This window comes from Aristolochia californica, unplaced genomic scaffold, assembly GCF_029961685.1.
Source record: "Aristolochia californica isolate CCGP_79_NKW_82.1479 unplaced genomic scaffold, dmAriCali1.0.hap1 SCAF_8, whole genome shotgun sequence".
In the NCBI taxonomy this organism is placed as follows: Eukaryota; Viridiplantae; Streptophyta; class Magnoliopsida; order Piperales; family Aristolochiaceae; genus Aristolochia; species Aristolochia californica.
The window spans coordinates 3,330,930-3,353,285 of NW_027182279.1; the positions used below are offsets into that span (position 1 = coordinate 3,330,930).

The 22,356-nt window shown below is 38.2% G+C and overlaps 4 protein-coding genes and 1 pseudogene across 10 annotated transcripts; 2 read left to right on the forward strand and 3 right to left on the reverse strand.

Annotated features, from left to right (window-relative positions):
* The first annotated feature begins 1,863 nt into the window (after positions 1 to 1,863).
* On the forward strand, positions 1,864 to 2,232 carry LOC137939439 (agamous-like MADS-box protein AGL29). The gene has a single exon (XM_068784707.1). The coding sequence runs from the start codon at positions 1,864 to 1,866 to the stop codon at positions 2,230 to 2,232; it is 369 nt and encodes a 122-aa protein (XP_068640808.1).
* A 437-nt stretch (positions 2,233 to 2,669) lies between these two features.
* Positions 2,670 to 5,530, reverse strand: LOC137939440 (probable ribosome-binding factor A, chloroplastic; annotated as a pseudogene).
* LOC137938901 (uncharacterized) lies at positions 5,453 to 9,571 on the forward strand. Of its 2 annotated transcripts, none has more exons than XM_068783999.1 (3): positions 5,453 to 5,574; positions 7,396 to 8,268; positions 9,210 to 9,571. In XM_068783999.1, the coding sequence occupies exons 2-3, from the start codon at positions 7,403 to 7,405 to the stop codon at positions 9,382 to 9,384; spliced, it is 1,041 nt and encodes a 346-aa protein (XP_068640100.1). In that variant the 5' UTR covers positions 5,453 to 5,574; positions 7,396 to 7,402; the 3' UTR covers positions 9,385 to 9,571. The 2 variants fall into 2 exon arrangements, with proteins under 2 accessions (XP_068640100.1, XP_068640101.1); XM_068784000.1 differs by having other exon boundaries at positions 5,464 to 5,538.
* Positions 9,572 to 10,842: 1,271 nt separating this feature from the next.
* Positions 10,843 to 12,509, reverse strand: LOC137938604 (cytokinin riboside 5'-monophosphate phosphoribohydrolase LOG3-like). Of its 2 annotated transcripts, XM_068783564.1 has the most exons (7): positions 12,309 to 12,509; positions 11,836 to 11,933; positions 11,697 to 11,727; positions 11,486 to 11,585; positions 11,337 to 11,407; positions 11,097 to 11,240; positions 10,844 to 11,022 (listed from the first exon to the last, which is right to left on the reverse strand). In XM_068783564.1, the coding sequence occupies exons 1-7, from the start codon at positions 12,429 to 12,431 to the stop codon at positions 10,972 to 10,974; spliced, it is 618 nt and encodes a 205-aa protein (XP_068639665.1). In that variant the 5' UTR covers positions 12,432 to 12,509; the 3' UTR covers positions 10,844 to 10,971. The 2 variants fall into 2 exon arrangements, with proteins under 2 accessions (XP_068639664.1, XP_068639665.1); XM_068783563.1 differs by having other exon boundaries at positions 10,843 to 11,022; positions 11,337 to 11,585.
* A 2,493-nt stretch (positions 12,510 to 15,002) lies between these two features.
* LOC137938909 (uncharacterized) lies at positions 15,003 to 20,930 on the reverse strand. 5 transcript variants are annotated; one of them, XM_068784016.1, is made up of 9 exons: positions 20,823 to 20,930; positions 20,210 to 20,339; positions 20,030 to 20,118; positions 17,946 to 17,970; positions 17,721 to 17,816; positions 17,548 to 17,643; positions 17,268 to 17,371; positions 17,042 to 17,178; positions 15,003 to 15,360 (listed from the first exon to the last, which is right to left on the reverse strand). In XM_068784016.1, the coding sequence occupies exons 5-9, from the start codon at positions 17,778 to 17,780 to the stop codon at positions 15,278 to 15,280; spliced, it is 480 nt and encodes a 159-aa protein (XP_068640117.1). In that variant the 5' UTR covers positions 17,781 to 17,816; positions 17,946 to 17,970; positions 20,030 to 20,118; positions 20,210 to 20,339; positions 20,823 to 20,930; the 3' UTR covers positions 15,003 to 15,277. The 5 variants fall into 5 exon arrangements, with proteins under 5 accessions (XP_068640117.1, XP_068640116.1, XP_068640119.1 ...); XM_068784015.1 differs by having other exon boundaries at positions 17,721 to 17,824; positions 17,945 to 17,970; XM_068784018.1 differs by lacking the exons at positions 20,030 to 20,118; positions 20,210 to 20,339.
* Between the last annotated feature and the right edge of the window lie 1,426 nt (positions 20,931 to 22,356).

Genomic DNA, 22,356 nt, shown 5'->3' on the forward strand with positions numbered 1-22,356 from the left:
GTTGGATCGGTATAATACTCCCGCGATCTACCCAAACAGATCGCCATGATATTACTTAAATCCGGAGAGGGATTATCCTTTACAGTGGTCCAATTTCTCTGTCACGCCGTTTCAGCTCGGGGCCCGGTTCCAAAGGACATAATTCTTGGTGACTTGCGTGCGTCAGGTGACCGGCAACCGCGGTCCCCGGTTGACACTTGCCATCGGTCGACACGTGTTTGCATGAACAAACGGCTCACCTTTTCTAGATATTATCACGTTTTCTAAATGCAGTTAGTAGTTATTTGAAAGAGAATAATCATGAAAACCAATGATTAGCGCGGATTTAGAGACAGAACCTGGGGCCCACTCTTCCATGAACAAACGGACTCGATCATCCTAAAGTAGATAGATCACATAAGGATGGGACGGCACAGATTGGCCGCCGAGCCGAGCGGCCACGCGAGGGAGAAATAAAAAATTTCCAATTTCATTTCAAGACAAAATTGAAAAAAAGGCAGCAAAAAGGAATCGAAAAGAAAACGAAGAAAGAGAGATGATGAGATGAATCAAATATCTGCAGATTCCAGCAGTTTCAGAAGAAAAGGCAAAAATTTAGAGGAGATGTAGGGATATTGGGGAACAGGAGCTCTATTGCACGATATTCGTAACTACGCTTTGTCTCGATCTTGCTTTTTCGCTTCTTTATTTTGCTTTTCAGGAGGGAGCGAAAAGCTGCGACTAGTTGAATCTCCATGTTTTGCTCGAGACGATGATAGCTCAGGCTTTTGTTGTCCCTCCTACGTTTTCTTCTGCAACATTACAAAAATATCAAGGAATGAGCAGCAGCAGCAGCAGCGGCGGAAAAAAATAATAATAAGAGGATAAGACTGAGGTGGGGATTGATTCTTGAGAAAAAGGTAAGAAGGTGACCTAAATCCTGGATGAAGAAGAGATTTGGTACAGTGGGTTGTGTATTCTTAATGTGAATTAACAGCGATCGGTTCTGAATCATGGCTGCAATAAATTGTGGAGTTAGAATTCGAAATCTGGAGCTACTTAGTTTTTTCTTTGATGAATGGGAAATTTGAAGCCACTTGATAACCTTTTATAATAATAAATAAAATAAATATCATAGAAATAGATATTAAATCCTCCTAAATCATGAAAGTCATACATATATCATAGAATTGAAATAAGAAGAATAAAGATAGTGTACCTTTTGTCTTGAAGAATATAAATAGAACTTGAAGTATACAAGATAACCTTTGATAATTCGTGTACAAGTGATAAGTTTACTCTCGTTCAGCCAGACTGGGTGTACAAATAGTCTTAGCCTCACTTGTAAGACATGGAGGAATTTATAAATTTCTAAAGGGTGTGGCACTTATGACTATTCATAAGGATACATCCCCTTAAGAGAGGTACATCTCCTTATGCCTAAGGCCTAAGGGATGTGTCCAGTCAATGCACCCAATAAATCTACTTCTACAGGGGAATGTGCTGGCTATTATTTCTTGTATTGAACATCTAATGACAAAACATCTAGAAGTGGGCCCTATAATATATTTGAAACCATAATTCCAACACATACAAGGAGCAAAATTTTGATCCGTTCCTAATTTAATTTTGAATTTTTGGAAAAGATAAAATTTTAATTTAGTAGAATTTAATTTAATTATTTTTTTCCTAATTACACCCCGACTCTACCGCTTCAAAAGACGAATCCTAATAAAACTAAAACTCTTCGTTTTATTTGTATTTATTTCTCTTTCCTGCTCAATTTGAAGTCGAGCTCTAAACTTTGAGCAAGAAGTGAGAGTGGTTGTGGCAGCGAGAGAAAAGCGATCAGAGATCGATCGAAGAAGAGCGTGCACAGACGTAATGGGTAAACAAAAGATGGAGATGAAGAAGATAGAAGATCCCAAATCTCTTCAGGCTACCTTCTCGAGGAGGCAAAAGGGTTTATTCAAGAAAGCCTCTGATCTCTCAACTCTTTGCGGGGTCTCGGTCTTCGCCATCGTCTTATCTCCCGGTGGAAAGCCATGCGTGATGAGCAGTGATCAGAACCCTGGTGCATTGATACAAACCTACCTCGGAAAGAAGCAGGACCAGGTGGTGCAGTCGCAAGAAAATTCAAGAAATGCTGATTTCTGCGCACGGTTCGGTATAGATGACAAAGCTGAGTCCAGTAGCCACGACATGGAAGAGCTCAAAGATTCTACCATCTCCAATCCGGAAGAAGAGATATGATCGTCCATGTTAGTGTTCGTTGAAACCGTAATTTTTTTATAGCAGAAAGCCAAAGGTTGTGCATGTTTTTTGTTGTCCTGATCGTCTATGTTTGTGTTTATCGATACTGTGCTTCATTCTCAATTGGATTGGAGACTTAATTGTAGTATTTGTGTTACTGATTCAATATGAAAGAAGGCTAATTCGTTGTCAAATGCCAGAAAGCTCCGTTGAATTAATCTCCTCGCTCCTCGTGAAAACACTAATCGTTGCAACCGATTTTCCTTGGCGAAATGATATTCTTGAATCAAATGGTCTCTTGATCTTCTACGAAAAAAATAATCATAAATGGTTGAATGATGCTGAGATTTACTTGTCATTGTACGTAGAAGAATCAACTAACACTAGAAATACAGGTTGAAGAACACAGCTCCAAACTCTGAGCTTCACTTCTGGTCGGCATAAACAGGCTTAGCTCATTCCTATGTCCAGGCAAAGCTACATTGGAAAACAACCAAGGAAATTCAAGCTTCAATAGAATCCCTGACCCTCATCTGAGTCCTCCTCATCCCAATCCGGGTTTTCTCTAGATGCATTGGAATGGTCGACATTGATGATTCTTTTTCTCATTTTTTATTCTATCCAGTATTGCAATGACCTGCAAAGTTGACAAAACTATTCTCTGATCACTTACAGAACACCAAAAAGCTTAACGAGATGAGGCTTGAGATCATTATGATATGAAACGGTCACTTCAGAATACTGAACTCATGGCTAATATTCACAACTGGAGAGAGAAGAGATAGCCTCCACAGGCTTCTGCAATCATAACATGGTTGGTTTCAGATGTGACAAGAAGAATCCAAATAATTTGATAGCTGTAATGTTGTAGTAGTTTCCAAAAATACAAAAAACAATACAACAAAGCTTGTGGGATTCGCCAAATAAGCTACCATAGGCACTGAAGAAATCACTGCTTTCAAACCTACAGTTGAGATATATTCTAGTTTCATGAATGCACTAAGCCCAAATATAACTAGCTTACGCTAATCGCAGGCATGTCTGGCAGAAAAGAAAGAACTAATCAGAAAAGAATTTTATCCAACATAAGCACATTACTCGATAGAAGGCATTATGTGGCAGAATCCATGGTCAACACTTTAAAATAATAAAAGGATTTCATACCACTAATGACGATGAAGGAGATGGTAATGACCACACGGTAATGATCATGATGATCATGAGAAGAAAATAAGAGAAAAAGGACAAAGGCAATAACTTATAAGAAATTAAAAGAAGATACGAATGTTTACCCTGCTTCCTCTCTCTTGAGCTTCATCATCAATAAAACGAATTTCAGGGGTCAGCCGCAGCTTCATTCGCTTCCCTAGCTCACTAAGAACATACTTTAGCCTTTGACTTCAGCCCTGAAATGGACACCTCCCGACCTCTTTCATCTCCAAACACACACTTCAACTACCTACAAGAAAGGATACAAAATTTTTAACTCGTGGTTGTTTAAAAGGTCAATTTACTAGACTACCATAATAATGGGAGCAACATTATTATTGTGAAGTCTGCCTACACTTCATAGAATATTCTCTTCTCTTCTTTAACCCATTTCCCACTATTATCACAATTCTCATTTAAAACTCTCGTCGTTCTTATAAAGAACAATGGGAAAGGGAGCAAAACATGGAGAACATCAAGCAGAAGGGTCTGAACCACTGCAATGGCCCATACTGATAGTCACATAGGAGTAACGTTCAGTCCCATCCTAAACAAGAGATGCAAAAGCAGAGTAGCCGAGCCTTTTTTTCTTTTCTTCTGGTGGATCATCAAATGTACAGCAGATAACAATGCCGGTCATTTAGAGAAGCGCCAGAAGACCAACATTAACATACATAGGGGCATAAAAGCATACCCAAAAAGGAATGACATGACAAAGGGAGCTGTACCACATAGCCGCCTCATCCTTGATGCACTTGTTATTTATGTTCTGATAGAACCTTGATCTTAAAAAACTTAAAAAGTAATAAAAACTTATGATATTGACCATTTTTTCTTTTGGAGATGAAGATTGTGACCACCCATAAGCATATAAGCTAACAGCAGCTCACATACTTAAAACTTCACCTAATTATCGTTTCAACCATGAGAGACTTTGAATAACTTGACAAGTATGATGCAACCAGCTAGCTCATATTCCTTTAACACTTTAAAGCTTAACTGCACATGCAACTTTAATGTAGAGATCTGACCAAGAGTTGGCATATAATTAGCTCTCAAGAGCGTCTCCAAACTACAAAGACTGTAACCTAAGCAAAATAAAATTCTACCAATAACAAATGAACTTTCTGCTCCTAACTGGCCACTTATTTGATGAAACAGAATGGCTCCCTTTAATAGACACGGCTCATTTTCATCATAGGCAGCCTCAGGGAAGAATGAAACCATCAGTCTTTAACTTAACTAATATAGAACACCGTTAATAAGTTAATCACAAAACATTTCATGACTTCAACGATGAAGACCCTAACGGAAACAAAATCCATTCCGCAAAGCATAAAAGAACTCAACTGCCAAACCACTGCACCTAATCCCCAATTAGAAGTAACCTACTAAACCCAGCAACAATTGCATCAGCAAGTGAAACAATTTAAATGCATCCTCTTATAAATTCTATTCGACAACTGGGTAATATAAGAAGGCCATTATTAAGCAATGGGTTCGAAACCTGGAGATCACCCGAAACCTCTACATCACTGATGGTGGTTAGCGAAGGCAGCCCCTAGGGAAGCTTCAGGGAGAACAGCTATTGCAGAACTTTATCGATGAGAAGCATGTAAGAAAGCTCTCATCTTATTTGCTTCGCCACTATTTTTACTCTTCTTTGACTGGCCATACAAGTAATGGGTCTGGAAAGGGTTAAGAGTTCCAGTCGGGCATCTGGGCATCTGGGTTTCCAGGCGAGATTGTCGAGACTTGTGGTGGGAGGAGATGGAAGAGCTGACGCAAGAGTACTCGTGGTTATTTGACCAGCTATGTTAGGCCTACGTGGGTCCCGCCTTGGCGCCAAAAAGAAACACAAACCTGGAATTGTTGGAAATTATTTTATTTTCAATTTATTAGCAACGAAAATTGGTCCTAAAGCTCTTTTCAATAACCAAAACAAGCTTTAATTAGTATTAAAGAAATCCTAGCCTTGTTATAAATTATAATAATCTAACCGAGTCGGGAAGAAAAAGCAAAAATCCGAACGCAGAGACGAGAAAGACCAACCCACCCAACCGCTCTCTTCAATCCTCCGTTTGCTCATATTCCAAGGTATTTTCTCCCCATCTGTCTCTCGGCAGCTTCTTGGTACCGATCATTTGTTTGATTGTTTCTTTCTTAGCGTTTTTTACACCAATATTTGGCAATTCGTTGTTTTTCTTCCACGCTTTATCATACTGACGTTTGAGGGTTTCTGAGGTCTCTCATGGGCAAAATGAGGACCCGTGATTGGGGTATTTTGACGTTTATGTCTGGGTTTTCTGATGGCGTTTCTCTGTTGAAGGGTATTAGCCTAGTTGTATACCATTTCCTTTCCAAATTTCTGGAGGTTTAATTTGATGGAAGTTTAGGCAGAGAAGAAAATTAAAGCGACTTTTATGTATTCCGTGTGAATTCTTTTTTTGGTTATTGCTGTAATGTGATTTACTTGTTTCGGATGATGATCGATTTTGATTTGACTTTGTTTTACTTCAAACATTCCTTTTGTTATGATTGCATGCTTTATTGCTGCTTTTATGATTTCTCATTAGGGTGGTGAAGTTTGCGCGGATAGATTTTTTAGGCTCACACCCAAGAACTAGAAAGCATTCTTCAACTTTATGAGTGAAGTTTGCAATTTTTTATTTGCAAATGCTCAAATGCTTTTGGATATGGATGCTTGGAATGGGAGAGCTTCTGGGTAGAAAGTGATAACTTTGTTTAGTTAAAGAAATGTGGACTTCTGTGTAAAATTTAATTGTGAGCCTCTCTACACTGTTCTCTGCATTTTCTCTGAGTATCTACTCGTAAAACCTGCAAAGGAGAATCTAGAGACCCTTGGTTATGTTTTGCTTTTAGTTATTGTTATTTTGGGTTCTCTGTACTGCAGGATGTCCTCCTTTCTATATTTATTAAACCTTGTGCAGTTACATTCAAAACATTGTGTTTTTAAAAACATGGAAGACATTAAATTTTTTTCTGGAAGAGTTGCATATAATGTCTATGCTTTTCGAGACTGTTTCTTCCATAGCTATAGAGAACCAGTCTACACTTTTTGACATGTTCTTCATTTACCAAAAGAACATTATAAAATTAGACTTCTAATTATGTTTCTAATGATGAAAACTTGCACATGGCCAACTATTGTGTAATGTAATAGTGTTGACCAGAAGAAAATCATAAAATTAGACTTCTAATTATGTTGCTATGATGAAAACTTGAACAAAATCAACTATTGTATAATGTAATATTTTTACATATTGGGGATCCATAAAATTGGAGTTCAGAAAGAAGTAAACTGTTATTTATTCCTGCAGCTAAGGAGCGTCTTGAATAAATCAGATGGAAATAATTCTTACTTTTCTCTGAATTGAAATAGTGCACTTACTTTTCTAAGGAGTACTGAAGACCACAACCCGTATCAACTTTTCTGGGCTTAAACTCAAGCCACTGAACAATGGATTTTTTCTAAAACTAAAATTGACACAGGCTCTTCATAAATCCATTTATTTGGCCATTACTGTTACATTCTAACCGTGTGTTTGATGTTTTAAACGATTCCATTCTCACTTGTTTCACCCAATCATACTGGTATAAGAGTTCATACTTTAATATCTCTTAATACTTTAAGTTTCCTTTTGTTTCACTTCTCTTGTATGGTGTTATGTCAATCCTCTTTTTCTTTTTTTTTAACAATTTTGTAGCTTAGGGCTCTACATCTTCAAAATGTTGGCAACACAGCCATTATAATTTTGATGTATGATACAAATACAAGTGATCTCCTCCCTTTTTTTTAGCATTTTTAGATATTCTTGAGTAGAAAAAGGCCTAATAATGGGTTCTAGCCTTGTTTACTGATGATTCTTTATCTAGTAAATGACCTCTGTATTTGATACTTTATTGACCTATATGTTTTTTGTGGATGCCTAGGGAGATTATGGGGGATATACTGGAGGATGAGGGAGATTTTTCTCCTCTGAAATCTCAAGTTAGTAAGAGCAACATTATGTGGAAGCAGGAGCTTGAGAGGCACCAATCTCAAGTGGATGCCTTGCAAGAGAAACTTATGGAGGTAAAAGCTTCTATCCAGTGTTCTGAGGTGTATGAGAAGAAGGAACTAGATGTTTTGTGGAGAAGGGTTAACACTAGTGACACTTTACTGACATTTTTGAAGTCCAAGGCAAAAATGATGGCAGTGCCACATTTAGCTCATACATCTTGTGGAATTATACACCAAGAAGGGGTTGGTCTTATTGACAAAAATGGGACACCATTGTCTGACTGGTCAAAAGATATTGATCTTTCTCCGTTTGAAAGTGTTGATGGGGAAACATGGCTAGGAATTAGTAACAAGATTGTATCCTTTGATGAACATGATGAGGCTTACGTTAGTCAAACACTCAAATCTGTACTATTGGTGACAGCAGTAATGGAGGCATTGGTTAAAAGAGTTATCATGGCAGAAGCTGTAGCTTCTGTGGAGAAGGCAAAAGTAAGTTTAGGTCAAGAAGAAATTAAGAAAAAGTCACTCCAGATTGAGTCCATGTCTGCCAAGGTGGAAGAGATGGAAAAATTTGCCTTGGGTACAAACACCATTTTAAATGAGATGCGTCAGAAGGTGGAGGATATGGTGCTGGAAACATCAAGACAGAGACAAAGAGCTGCAGAAAATGAGCAGGAGCTGTGTCGGGTGAAGCAAGACTTTGAGTCGCTAAAAACTTATGTTAGCAGTCTAATAAGTGTGAGAGAGACGCTCAATTCATCAGAGAAGCAGTTTCAGACAATGGAGAGGCTTTTTGAGAGGTAAAATTGACATCATCTTGACACATTTAGTTGTGACACGTATTTCTCCCTTTAATCTCATTAAAATGATTACTCTTCTGGAGACTGGATGATCTTTTATGTGAAACCTGGGGTGGTATCTGGTTCAGTCACACTTGGATGAATTGGCTGAATCTCATTTCCTTTGCTTATTTTGCATCTCTGTCATGGTTCTGACACTTCCATGTTTAGGAATTGATGGATGAAGCATACCACATTGGTGTCTTGGTGCTTCATAATACACAGACAGGCACCATCCTGTTTCATGTTTATGGTTAGAATATGCTAAAAAAAATTCAACTCGATGGACCTTTGTTTATTTCTATGTGCTGTTTCTGGAACAGTGGTGTACGGAGGGTTTCACTTGACTCTCTTGAAAGAGAAAACTGATGTGAAAAAAGTTGAAATTCTCACAGTGGATGATGCTCTTTCCTGTCTGATATTACAATGCTGCAATTTTTCAAAAGAAAAAAAGAAAGAAACAGGGAGGAGAGGCAGCGGCGCGTTTCATTGCTAGAGACCGTATGCTCTATCTTTAGTTGCTTGGGGACGCTATCTTCTGTCTCTGTTCTGTCAGTTTCCCTTCACTCAAAATATTTCTTTTCATCCCTAATGTTGGCAAAGTTCTCACCCTGCTTCGAATTAGAATGATGGTCGTTACATATACTGAAATCTACAACTTACATCGGGAAAGAGCTGTTTTAAGTTCTTTCTCCTTTTGGTTTACTTTATATCTAATATCCCCCTTTTTCAAAAGATCTGCATGTTGGTCTGTGGTTGGCATTATCAAAGACCACAGACACCATAAATATCTGTTGTCTTGTTCTGGAGTTGCATGAAGGTCACACATTTGAAGGTGGAAGCGCTTCATGTTACCAAAGCTTCATTTTTTTGTTTTTTTCATTTTTGTGAGTGGTTGACAGGCTAGTTGCAAAGACTACACATCTGGAAGGGGAGAAGATGCAAAAAGAGGCTGAAGTACAAAAGCTGATGGGGGAGAATGTGAGGCTGAGTGCATTGCTTGACAAGAAAGAGGCACAATTGTTGGCCTTGAACGAGCAATGCAAGTTGATGGCTTTGAACTCTGATGGCATTTAGATGTTATAGATCAGTGTGGGTGTGTTGCTGTAAGAGTAGAAAATGTTTTCTTTGGAATCAACACTTGTTCCACACAATTTTTAGCTGGCTTTACCCCTGATTTCCAGACTACACATCTGGTAGGGGAGAAATGGATCTGACTGTTTCAAGTCTTGTCACGGCATCAATCAATTAATCGTTTTCCACTGCTTGTTTCTGTTCATTCCAAAACCCTTTTTTTTTAAGAGCAGGTACGAGCTAGTCACAGGCAATTTTACATAAACATGTGGATCCTGTGCAGGAAAAAAAAAAATAGTTCGAACTGTACAGAGATCTGGTAACCTATAACAGTTCCTCGGACACTTGGGATGAAAAGTAAAATTAAACGCTAAGCAAGCATAAGTGTTGGATGGAATCATTCTTTTTTTTCATTAAATTATAGAATATGAAATTTCACTTCTCACTGTTCATTTCCGTAGTGGTGTTATGACCTTCTCTAAGTTCAAGATGACTTGAGAAAGGAGAAGAGATGACCGGAGAGAGAGTAGGTGGCGGAGGAAGGCCAACCAACCAAACCATGAGAATCGACCCTTGAAATCCCTTAATAATTCTCCCTACTCAAGTAACGGGCGCAGGGATCGCATGAAGCTGGGCTCATCACAACCACAACTCTTAAACGAAACCCACCAAGGGTCTGTTTGGATGCCCAGGAAAAAATAAGAGAAAAAACAAAAACGAAAGTGGGTTTTCCTGTTGTTGGATGCACAACGAAAATGGAAAAGAAAAGACATGAGACTGGTTTCAGTCTGTGATTCGTCAACGACTTTGACGAAGAAGTAATCGTTACTATCAGCAGTACAAGCAGAAAAGAAAACGAAATAAGAAGTAATCAACGGATTTCGACTCTCCCGGAGTCCAGAAGCGATGCAGGGATAATAGAACGCGACGTGCCATATCAATCCTTCCGTAGTTTCAACTTTCAATCCCGTCCAACACAAAAGATCCCTTTTCTCTCTCGATTTCGTTCAGGTAAGACTCGACGTCCCTTCTTTTCCTTCTCTTTGTTCTCGATGCATTTTCTGCTTTCTGTCGAGAATTTTTTTTGTTGCAGGAAGCAATGTCTAATCTGGTAAACCCTAAAAGTCGTAAAGCAATGAATGGAATGGAAATAATGCACATGACTAAGCCATTACGAGGATCATCCTCTTTATCTATTTCCCTCGTCAGCCTTACCTGTACCGTGGTTACGTCACACCTCCTTTCGATCGGGGAGGAGGTGACCCTTATCCGCAGACACGACACGACCATTCCGCCTTTCTTCTCAACCACCCGTCTAATCAACACGTGTCACGTGTATCTCGGTGCCCACTTCGAACTTTCCCTTTCCCCCAATCCGGCCAAAAGCTGTCCACGTAGGATTTGGCTTCCCACCGATAATAATCGCGAGCCTTCCTCACTCGACAGAGTCAACTCACTCACTCACCGACATTAAAAAAAACAACTTTACTAATTAAATATCTTATTTCTTTGTTTAATCCAAACTATAAATACAATAATGTACATGTTACGTGTTCCATGACGATCAACGGCCTAGATCCGATTCTTCTCCTATTCCCATCTCAGCTCCGGCCCCACTCCGTCGTGTTTCGGCACGTATTCCTACCCAAAACAAAACTAATTAGAGTTCATATACGGAAATATACAGTGTATATGCGAGAATCGCAGGGAGGAACCTCGAGCTTCCGCATGAGTTCGTGGGCGGTCTGGGCGGAGACGATGATGAGACGGGCGGCCGGCTTTATGAAGCCTTCGTCGACGGCTTTGTCGATGAAGGAGAGTAGCGAGTTGTAGTATCCGTCCACGTTCAACAACCCCACCTGCTCTTACATATTAGAAGATTGAAGGAGTGTGATAATTTAGGATTTGGATTCACAGTTGAGCTTCGATGATTGTCAGGGCGGCGGATTATTTACCGGTTTATCGTGAATACCCAGCTGAGCCCAGGTGATCACTTCCAGCAGCTCCTCCAATGTCCCGTACCCGCCTGCGTTGTTGTGCATTTTATTAGAGATGTATAAATACAGAGTGATCAATAATGGAGATGGGATGAGAGGAGGTATACCGGGCAATGCGATGAAAGCGTCTGCTTGGCGAGCCATTTCGGCCTTTCGTTGGTGCATACCGGATACAAGACGTACTTCTCCGACTGTTTCTCCGGTTATCTGCGTTTGGGGTTGGAAATCAGAATGCTCCATAAGAACAGAGAAAAACGTTTTCAGTTGAAGATAAGATAGAGCTTCTTCCATGGAAGAGGACTGAAGAGTTTCTGTTACCTCTCGGGGCATGAGGGTCTTGGGGATGATTCTGCAAACAGAGGCGACAAGAAAGTAGAACTGGTGTCAGATTTAGAGAAGAGTAGAATGGGGAGAAGCTGAATTTTTTTGCAGACCAGAGAGGTTATATTCGTAGTACCCCAAAACGTGGCGACCGCCATTATAAACAGCTTGAGAAACGAGACCCATCAGACCAACACTTCCTCCTCCATAAACAAGATCTATTTTCCTCTCCACCTGTGATTTGTCCAGTGAAAAGATAAACAAATCATCAGTTTCTTTATACCATAACTAAGAAAGAAACTAATTCTTTTTTCTGGTTCTCTCCTCTTCGACACAAGTGAAGAAGAACAACTTCAGCTCATATATAGATGATTAAAACCTCGGAGGGTCTCTCGTATCTCCCTCTCTTTCTTTGATTTGCTGCAAACTGATCAAAATCTGGGTTCTGGCCCAATCAAAAGAAAAAAGAGAGAGAGAGAAAGAGAGAGAGGGGGAAAAGTCAAGACAAAGAACAGAAGCGAGAGATTGTATTGGTCTTTTTCCTCTGTTCCAATGCTCCATAGAAGTAAGAGATACGGAAGCATTAGAAGGGTTACTGGGTTACAGTACCAGTTCTTTGCCGAGCTGAATCGCTGCAAGCTGGTAGCTCGATTTCTTCCCCGGACTGCTGCCGCAGAAAACACAGACCCTTCTGAATCTCGATTTCAGGAACTGCTGGCGATGGTTTTCCATAGAGAGATCTGGCTGTTTTATCTCACTCCTGAACTGGGGATGTCTGTGTTTTTCCAGACTAGGAGAATATCTAGCCAATCACCACATGTGGCGGTGCTGAGGGAATATCCACCTCTGTTCTCGCGATAAATCAGTTTAAGATCATCCAAATTCTCTTTTAATCTGTCAAAATTCTGACCTCTGAACAGTAAAATTCCCTGAGGAAGGAATTCTACTTCATCTTTGTTTTGTCTTCTCAAAACCAATCCTGTGTGATCCAATTTAAGATTTGGATTTTCTCTTTGACTGATACAGGATCATGCTTATTACTGTTTGGATGATTAATATACTCCAATAGAGCCTCACCCCACCCTAATCCCTAAACCCGCGATTATTTAAGTATGGCAATGGCATATAGGTAATTAAAGGCAAAAAAATTAGGATTTCGACGCGGAAAGTAGACGTTAATCATGTGATGCCAGGAGGGGACGTGGGACCCGGTAAACTCCGTGCGGGTCGCTGTCGTGCACGTGTAGGGAGAACGAAAGTGCGACGTGGCGTCAACTTGACCGGTTTGCCGTGACGAAGGCAGGCATGTCTCTGAAGTGGAATTTCGTTACTGCCGTTCCAAGTTCTATCTCGCGAGATTTCGTGCCTTGAAAATATCCATACGTGGTTAATAATATCTCGCGATAATTTTGGAAGGGACTGAAAAGGAATAAAAACAAAAATATAAAAATTTCAAATTACTAAATATTAAAAAGGTCCATCTCTTATAATAATATGTCTCGTGAGTCAAGGTTGGAATTGTCACGGTCATTAAAAGGTAACAACTTATAATTAAAACTAGAATTATTTTCCTTCTAAATTTTACCTTATAATCAGAATAACCCATGTTGACAACAATCAATAACTGAGAAGTCCCCCTTCAATAATAACGTCTCTGTTGAATTTATGAAAAAGTGAAATACTTCATTGACATCAATAACTTGTTGTAATTAGAATACATGAATTTCTATTTATAATAGAGGGAAGGTAATAAAGTCCAATTACAATAAAACAAATATTAATAAAAGACAAATATAACTTAAACTAAAACTCTTCTTGGTCATGACCCTAAGATAAAGATACTTTTGTGAGTCATTATTGATCTTCCAATTGATGTGATAAGGATGTCAACTCTTGGTAATCATTGTCGGTCCTACTTCTTATGGGCTTGGACCCATCTTGTGGGTCTTCCTTAGTCACGTGGCCCATCTTATAATAATCTTACATATGTGAGCTTTCCTTGATCATTTGGGCTTGATCTTATCTTCCAACAGTCTCAATTACGAGACACAATAGCAACACATGAAATGGGCCTGAACACAAATATCATGTACCAAATAATGAAAATCCTTAAAAATGACCCATAAAATAATTCGCAGATAACCGGTCACTAAATAAGGAATTTGTACCAAATAATATGTAGGAACCAAGTAATAAGCTGCCAATACTTCAAGAAAATAATCCAGTAGGAGATAAGGAACCAAGTCAAGTTGAGTCAGGTACCAAAACAATATAGCCGAGTTGCAAAAGAAGTAGGTGTAGAACTCGAGACCCGGACCCGTAAAACAAAGGCAATAAGCAAGTTGGCCGAGTCACATTGACCGGACTGAGATGATGTGAGTTGACTCGGTCATGAATAGAACAGGTAAGTGTCGCTGGGTTGACTCGGGTGGAACTCAACAACCCGAGTGTTGCTTGATTCGGCCAATTTAAATGACCAAGCATCTTCCCTACGCTTCCGAACAGAGCAAGAGTGCGGTCGTCTTCAACCTCCAAAAAACCGAAACAATTCTGGCGCAACGTTGGCTTCCAATAGAGCAACGCAATCCGTAAAACAGACAAATAACTCGAAAACCAGCAAAGTCATCGTCCTCTCGAAGCAGCAACCAAGCTTCCGCAAATTGTGCTCTCGGAATCAATCAGAGCAAAAACAGGAACAGAGCTTCCGAAGAAGGAAAAATCTTTTCCGCATGTAGCTTGCTGGGTAGATTTTTCGTGATTCAAGCTAATCAAGTTTAAACATTTTAAATAATACTTAATCAAGTTTAATCTTTAAGATGGAAAAATACTTAAATTTAAACATTTAAACTATTAAAGTATGTTTATTCAAAATTTAATTATAATAAATAAATAAATATGTGATTATGTATACTATGGATTAAATAGTAGGAGGTGTAGAGTTAAAATAATAATTATTTAAAATAAAATATCACTTTTAAATGTTATGTATAATCGAATAATTGTTTATTTATCATTTTTTATTAAAATAGTTATTTGAAAGGATTAATATCATATTTGCGAGTCTTCTTCTTGTAACCCAATCTGATTTAACAATCACTACGATCAGTTCTAGCGTGAAACTAGGATCATAATATGATTTGTTGGTCTTCCTCTCTCTCTCTCCTTCTCTATCCTCTTCTTTCTTTTTCTCCCCGTTTCTGTTTCAGTTCTATGTTATTTTTCAACAGTTGACAACCTCAAATAAGATTTCTTGTCGACTTCTATAGATATCCAAGCAAGAAGAAAATAAATAAAGAATAGGAAAACAAGAAAATATCCCTGTTGAGATTAATGGCAGCGGTAAGGCTTCATTGCCAAGTCTTGACTAGGAGAGGAGGGAGAACGAAGAGTATGGATATAGGCCTGAGCAGCGAGAAAAAGTCTCACAACCTGAACCTGCAAGTAAAGATTGTTCGTCCAATTGTTACTCAAGAGTGTACTAATCGTTTTCTAGCTTATCTAAGATCTGATAAACAAATGTTTTCTTTGAGATCCTAAGGCTACAGCATGGGGATGATCTTTGCAGGCTCATCTTCCTTCTAAAGCTCTGGCATGCCCTTTCCAGTTTTTGGGTCATATGTTTTCTCCATGACGAGTTCAATTGGAGTATCCTTGGGTCCAACTGCACAACATACAGTCAACATGTTATAAAATCCATATAGTAGAATTCTTCAGTAAAACTTGTCCAATAAAGACAATTAAAGTTTATGCTCTTCTGCAGTATTTTGCACACTGTTAAATAGTAAGTAAATATGAAAAATCTCATGTATCAAGACAACGAAAGAGAATGGGCAAGTTCCCCTCAGAAACATTAAGTTGAGAGCCATTTCGGAATTAGAGGCATTCGGAGTGACAATATTTACAACTTCAGCTGATTTCTTCAATCCATATTTTAGCTTTTTTCTTTCTCAAATATATTAAGAACCAAACATGACTTTGATAGAACTCTGAGATTACTTTTGCCAAATATCAAATAAAGGTATGGGCAAACCAGATGACCAATAGTTGCGGCAGTTCACAGTGGCGAAGACCAAAGACACAAAACAGTAACTAAAAACAGCTGTAGTTATCTAACTTGGAGCTACAGTAAGAAAGTCATGGTAATTGCTTCTAGTGAAAACAAAGAGAACTAGCCTGAGTTGAATTAGGCCCAAATGGACATGTTCAACTCCATGATGGTTTGGTAAGGGATTTGAGGTCCCCCCGGTTTGTACTAGATCAAAATTTTGTAAACCTATTTCAAGCCGCCAGTTAAGGGTTTACACCATGAGCAACCCTTGACCGGAACCAACAACAGTAGGGGTGCAATTGCTCAATCACGCACTACTGCAGAGAGCTGACCAACCATCTTTTAGGAAGAATAGAGCATGCATTACAAGTGTAACACCTGAAACACCTACCTTCCATTTCTTTTACAGCCTCTCTCTATATTATCCTCTTCACATTCACTACCTGCATTTCTTTTCACACCATGTATCCATCTGATCCATCAATAATACCGATGTGGGAAATACTGCCTTGTCAGCTCTAAGAAAATCGTATTTGAATACTGTCACATTCTAATTAATAGAAGTTTAAGGGCTTGGGACTTTGGCTCAATGATCAGATGGGGGTCAACAGGGATTATAGTGTGAAGTCTTGGGTTCAAGTGTCACTATAAGGGGTAATCAACATAAAAAAAAATAGGGGTTAAAGCTAAAATTTAGGTTCAAAACTTGAAAACAATATCTATTGGATTTCAAAGAGAAGTTGATAAAGCAAAAATGAACAAGTACAAAAATTGTTTCCTTTCTGTCAACTAGGGTCAGAAATTTTATTCCAGATCTTACTAAATTTTTGTTGCTAAGTTGTAGTCTTGAAGGATACCAAGTGGCCTATAAGAAGATTATAATTGGTATCTAGACTCTCCTTGATATTGTGATCCAGAATAGATCTAAGTCAATGACACAACTCATTGGCCAAAATCTAATATAAGTACTCCTGCAAATGGTCAGACTTTTAGGGTAAACAATAAAAATGTAAATGAACTAACCTAGCTGTTTAAAAGCATTGCAAGACAAGATCCAAGTCTTATGTACTTTTTCCAAACATCACATCAACCAAAGCTTGTACCCAATGTTCAAGACTTGTAACTCATATTTAAGTGGAAATAAAAATCTGGGTATTGTTCTCTTATGATCAAAATGGCAGAATACAAATTTGACATGTTTACCAGCAAGCAATAAATTTTGAACTCGGATGAAATAAACACAAAAAGACATAAAATTCATGTTTATATGTTGTTGAGTGCGTTAGTAAAATACTTATAGTAGGCCTTGCCGTCTTCCTCATTTTTAAAATCTCTGAGCGAGGAATTATGGATCCTGAAGCTTCCACACCACGTGCAACTCTTACTTTTGTACCATCTTCCAAATACTTTATCCCAATCTTACAGGGTTTCCTACGCAAAACCGAAAAAATAGTGAACAATCACTTTCTCTCTGAAATGCATGCTGTTACATTAAGAAAGAAAAAAAAATGAATGGTTACCCAGTGACAGGATCAAGAACTTGAACATTGGAGACATGAAGCGGAGCTTCCACAGAAAAAATTCCACCTTCATGACCCTGACCTTGTTTGATGTGTTTTTTAACCTGTTACAAGATGAAAGGAAGGTGAGACAGCGAACATATGAGTATGATACTCTCAGTTTGCATCAATATGAATTTGATACTAAAGATGAATTATCCAAATGATAAATTTATTAAAGGATAAATTGCCAAAACAATTGGATTTTTTAAATGTTACAGCTCTCGGTTTACAGTGTCACCAGATTTTTTCCCTCCACAATAACTCGGTTTTGAGTACGAATCACACGCTTTATAACGCCTGTTTCCCCTTTGTCTTTGCCACGAATTATCATGACCTGCGAGAGCAAATTCTATTTTATTTTATACAAAGAGTGAAAAACAGAGGATAGTATGGGTACATTTGTGAATATACATTATCTCCCCTAAGGATCTTCCAGTGTCGAATGAGCTTTTCTGCAGCCTTCCAACCCATCTGGAGTACGTCCTCCACCAAATTTCAACGTGGCAACTCACCAGCCAGCAAAGGTAATTAGGTTTTTTAGTAGTAAAAAATACAAATGGAAGAAGGAAGACAAGAACACTTGCAGCAACAGCACTTTAAGCCCCGCAGATTATTTGATCTGGTTGCTGGTTTTACCTGGTTATGGTTTCTACTGTTGTACCTATAAAACAGCATAAGACAAACATCTTCATCGATTCAAGTAGTAGCCTGTCATATTACAGTGCTTAATAAACAGTATAGAAATAGGTCATTCTACATCCAAAAATATGGAGATGAAAAGGGTAGCAAAATTCAGGAACTTAACAACTTGCTCTTTAAGCAGGAGTAATTTAACAATGTAAATCACCAAGGCACTAAAAGTGAAGAATAATAAGAAAAAGAACAAAGCAGAAAAAGACAATGATCAACCCCCACAAATTAAATCATCAGCTTTAGAAGAGAACTGTACATAAAAATTAAACAAAAATAACTTTATAAAAAACAAACATAAAAATAAAAAATAACTAAAAAAAAGAAATTATAAGTGACTAGTATTGACATTGACAGTGAAAAAAAAAGAACTAATCAACTCATATACAACCAAGTTCAAACATCCCACTAAATCATAATCAAGAAACTAACAAAATGTGGATCCTTGTTCCAGACAATGATTTTTACTTTTATTTTGTTGAAAAATAAGAAAACTTTTATTATGTTTGAGACAACAATGAGAATCAAAATTCCACAAGATGCTCATTTCACCAGTAGGAAAGAGGAAAATTGAAGATATTTAGGTTTCTACGACAGACGCTGAAGTTTCTTCCTTCAGTTTCATCTATAAGAAAATTTTATGTCTTCAAGTATCCATAAGAAGCTATAAACTCCATTATCAATGCCCACTCTTTCCAGTTGAATGGCCAGAGGACAGAACACTGCACACTGTTCACTAGTAGGCCTTTTTAGCAAATAAGCCAAGCTGCCTTAAGTAAATTCCAGCTAAAACAGGCTCTTACGTTTTATCCAACGACAGCCCCTCGCGTCGTCTCGGCGGAAAAACAAATACCCAAGTTAGGGGAGAAAAAAATTTCCCCCCCTGCGCGCGAATACATCTTCCTCGTGGCTCTTGAAGAGACTCAAATTGTTTGAGGTACTCTCCTAATGCTAACTCCACTCAAGTTTTTCAGAAGAACAGATCGGTAACATTTCAGAACTGTTGCTATATGAATCCATGCTCTGAAGAAAAAACGAAAAACGGGCATACGATTAAGTCATCCAAAACCATTTTTCTTAAACTTTTTCTCTGTCTCCATGATCTGGTTTTCTAGTACTTGAATCAGAACGATCTAATTGAGTACAAATGGACAAAACTAGCGTTGCCTTTCAAAGGAATGTTTTTGTGTTTGATTATTGAATAAAGTTTATACTTATGCAGTTTTTATGAATAATTTTACGCATAGTGTATAGATAATTTTATGCAGGGTTAATATACAAAGGTTATGTCGAGGTTATGCCCAATTTTATGTAAAATGTATGCATAATTTTATATACAATTTTTTTTACTTGTATGTTATGCAAAGTTTTACATGTAGGTCGGAGTTCGAACTCGGCTCAAGCTCGAGCTCGAATTCGGTTAAAATTATTGGGCTTGAGCTTGATTACAATTTTAGGTTTGAGGCTAGGCTCGGCTTAAGCTCGAGTTCGAAATATTTAAATCAAGCTCGGCTTGAACATAGGCAGGTTCGGGCTCAGTTCAGCTCGATGCCACCCCTACATGTCATGGCATGCTAGAAGCACTAAGAAAACTATTTATCAATTGTATAAAAAGGAATTGGACATTCAATGTATACCACGAGGACAACATTCAATACAGTTGTATCCATTAACAAATTGGCAACCTATGAGGAGACTTGCCATGGCATGCTAGAAGCACTACGAAAACTGTTATGTGTATCAAAAGAATAGTCCAGAAGTTCAATGTATAAAGTTTCCCATATGAGATGTTCTAAATGATCAACTATGCAAGAGCATCAATAAGAGAGGAAGACATCAAGCAAGCAGGGCTTGCTACCAGCCAAAACTAGTAGAAGGCAGCCAATGTAAATATGCTTCAAGCAAAGAAGATATCTAAAGTTGCTCATTAGGTCACTATAATGTTTTAATTTAGTCACAATTAAGCTGATGCTAGACATATCAAATGAGAATCCAAGAGTTTTACATAAGCTTGTAAAAAGAAATCTAACCCGAGGGAGACACTCAAGCTAAAAGGAGTCCATGAACTTCTAATGGAAGCTGTCTTTTCGCTATTGCCTAGTTCCCTCAAATCAGCACCCTAAAAACGAAACTGTTTATTAGCTCATACTCATACAAACCCGATCTTAAAATTCATAAAAGTTATGTTCTTTCAACTCCAGAACTAATACCTGTCTTCGAGAAATTATCTACTCCCCTAAGCTTTCGCCGAGCTAAGTATCTCTAGAGAAAAAAGAAAGCAAGACTGTCTGCAAGTCCTAAACATAGATCCCGTCCGCGCGGCTACCAAGATTTCATAATCTACTAGCATGTGCAAACAGAATTTCTATTAACGTGCATCATCTATCATTCAAATAATGAGTTTTCAGTATAGTTGCAGAAATATTAACTGGGGAATTAGGATCGGATGGTGCGGATAATGGGAGACGCGTTGTCAGGGCGTGCTTCGTGCACTGTAAAGATAAAAATGGCTTTGGGCTTTAACAATTTTAAGAGTTGGTGTTATTAAAACCGGAAAGTGCCGTGCATCCAATTGAAACGTGAAGACAAAAGAGTTGACGAGAATTAGACAGCTAGTCTAATGATAAGCAGTAAAGGTCGAGGATCTATTATGCTGAATTCAGCGACGAGTATTCTGCCCTTCATCAACCCTTCGGAGATGAGTTGATGAAGATAATGTCACTGAAGAGAGGGAAACCAGGGGCGAAGAGACGGAGACGGGGGGAAGGGAGAGGAGACGGAGGAGAGAGAGGGAAGGGACGAAGGAGGGGGAGAGAGTATTACCTGCAGGAAGAGAGCGTCCGGAGAGAAGACAGTGTCGCGGGTGGCTGTTCGCAGGAAAAATTAGGTCGACCCGATGATTTTCCTGTTGTAATTTTCTGATATCTTCTGATGGCCGGAAAACCTTCCCTGAAAATCTTTAAAAAATGCGGCACACAAATAGAATTTTACTTATAAATTTTTTTCTATTCTTTTCCTAGAAAATGCACTAATAGGGCTTAGTGCCTTTTCCAGGAAAATCAAGAGAAAAGAAATGCATTTCTTGGATTCATTCAATTTTCCAGGAAAGTTTTCAGGTAGATATACATTTCCTAGAAAAGCGGGCATTAATGAATCCAGGAAATACATTTTTACCTAGAAATACTTTAAAAATGCACCAATAGGACCTTAGTGCCTTTTCTAGGAAAAGCAAGAAAAACCTTTCTAGGTAGAAATGTATTTCCCGGATTCATTAGTGCCCCATTTTTCCAAAAAAAATTATTTTTAGTATTTTGGAAGATTTTTTTATAATTTTTATAGGTTTATAGATTTCAAATGGACCATGAAATGTCAATTATTTGACCAAGTTATTTGTATGTATATGTTATTTGAACAAGTTATTTGCTTATTCTATCCAAGTATATATGGTGTATGTATAAGTTATTTTTAGTTTTAACTATATTATTTAATTTTTATATATTTGAAAAAAATTATAAGTTAATAATTTTTAATGGGTTATGTCTAGGATGGTTCAGAAGTAGTGGAACAGGCAGGGATGGGGATGGGGTTCAAGAATAGGGACATGGTTAGTTTCCCAATTTTGTTTCGAGTGTTTTTTAAGTTCTTGTTCAAGTTTAAGTTCAAGTTCTTGACACGACCCATGTCCACCCCTATCTCCAACGGATAAAAAGCGTAGCATGGGGCCATTAGTGCACTTTGAGCGAAAGTAAAAGTGAATTCAAATTCCCTTTCACATACCCAAAATCATTAGTGTGCACCCCAATGAAACGAGTGAAAAGTGACTTACCTGAATAATTCACTTTCACTCGTTCCCAGGTAAAATGAATGAAACTTAAATCTGATCAACCCTCTTATTTCACTTTCACTAGCTCTCTCTTAATGCTCCTCTCTATTTCCCTCTCGACAATCCCTCTCTCTCCATGCTCACTAACTCTTGGTTCTGAACTTCAATGCCTTCCTTTGAACCCTATCCCGCCTCAGCTCGCCTACTGCGCCTACCTCAATGTCATCAACCTCCACAATAATCAACGGGAGTGGTCTTCTATGCTTGGTTGTGAGTTTCACAACGATTTGTATTTGGTTAAGAGTGATAGAGCAAGAGATTACTATAAAATAATGCAAAATTATGCCGCTAAAGTTGAATTATTGAGGACTTATTTTTATCGCATTTGTGGGTTATTTCAGTTCCAGATTGATATTTTTTTATTGAGCCCTTCAATTTGAGTAGAGATCAAAGTAAGCCGAACGAAAATTCATTATGGATCTCATTTCTTCTCTCTAAATGCCTAAGAAAGAGAAAAAAAGTTGTTGTAAAGAG

Excerpts from the sequence above, each read along its gene's own strand:
- LOC137938901 (XM_068783999.1), top strand. The coding sequence starts at position 7,403 with ATGGGGGATATACTGGAGGATGAGGGAGATTTTTCTCCTCTGAAATCT. Across the intron at positions 8,269-9,209 it reads ATGGAGAGGCTTTTTGAGAG|GCTAGTTGCAAAGACTACAC; the intron begins GTAAAATTGACA and ends AGTGGTTGACAG.
- LOC137938604 (XM_068783563.1), bottom strand. The coding sequence starts at position 12,431 with ATGGAAAACCATCGCCAGCAGTTCCTGAAATCGAGATTCAGAAGGGTC. Across the intron at positions 11,728-11,835 it reads GGCGGTCGCCACGTTTTGGG|AATCATCCCCAAGACCCTCA; the intron begins GTACTACGAATA and ends CTCTGTTTGCAG. Across the intron at positions 11,241-11,336 it reads TGGGTATTCACGATAAACCG|GTGGGGTTGTTGAACGTGGA; the intron begins GTAAATAATCCG and ends ATGTAAGAGCAG.
- LOC137939439 (XM_068784707.1), top strand. The coding sequence starts at position 1,864 with ATGGGTAAACAAAAGATGGAGATGAAGAAGATAGAAGATCCCAAATCT.
- LOC137938909 (XM_068784018.1), bottom strand. The coding sequence starts at position 17,780 with ATGGGTTGGAAGGCTGCAGAAAAGCTCATTCGACACTGGAAGATCCTT. Across the intron at positions 17,644-17,720 it reads AGATCCTTAGGGGAGATAAT|GTCATGATAATTCGTGGCAA; the intron begins GTATATTCACAA and ends TTGCTCTCGCAG. Across the intron at positions 15,361-17,041 it reads GACGGCAAGGCCTACTATAA|TTGGACCCAAGGATACTCCA; the intron begins GTATTTTACTAA and ends TATGTTGTGCAG.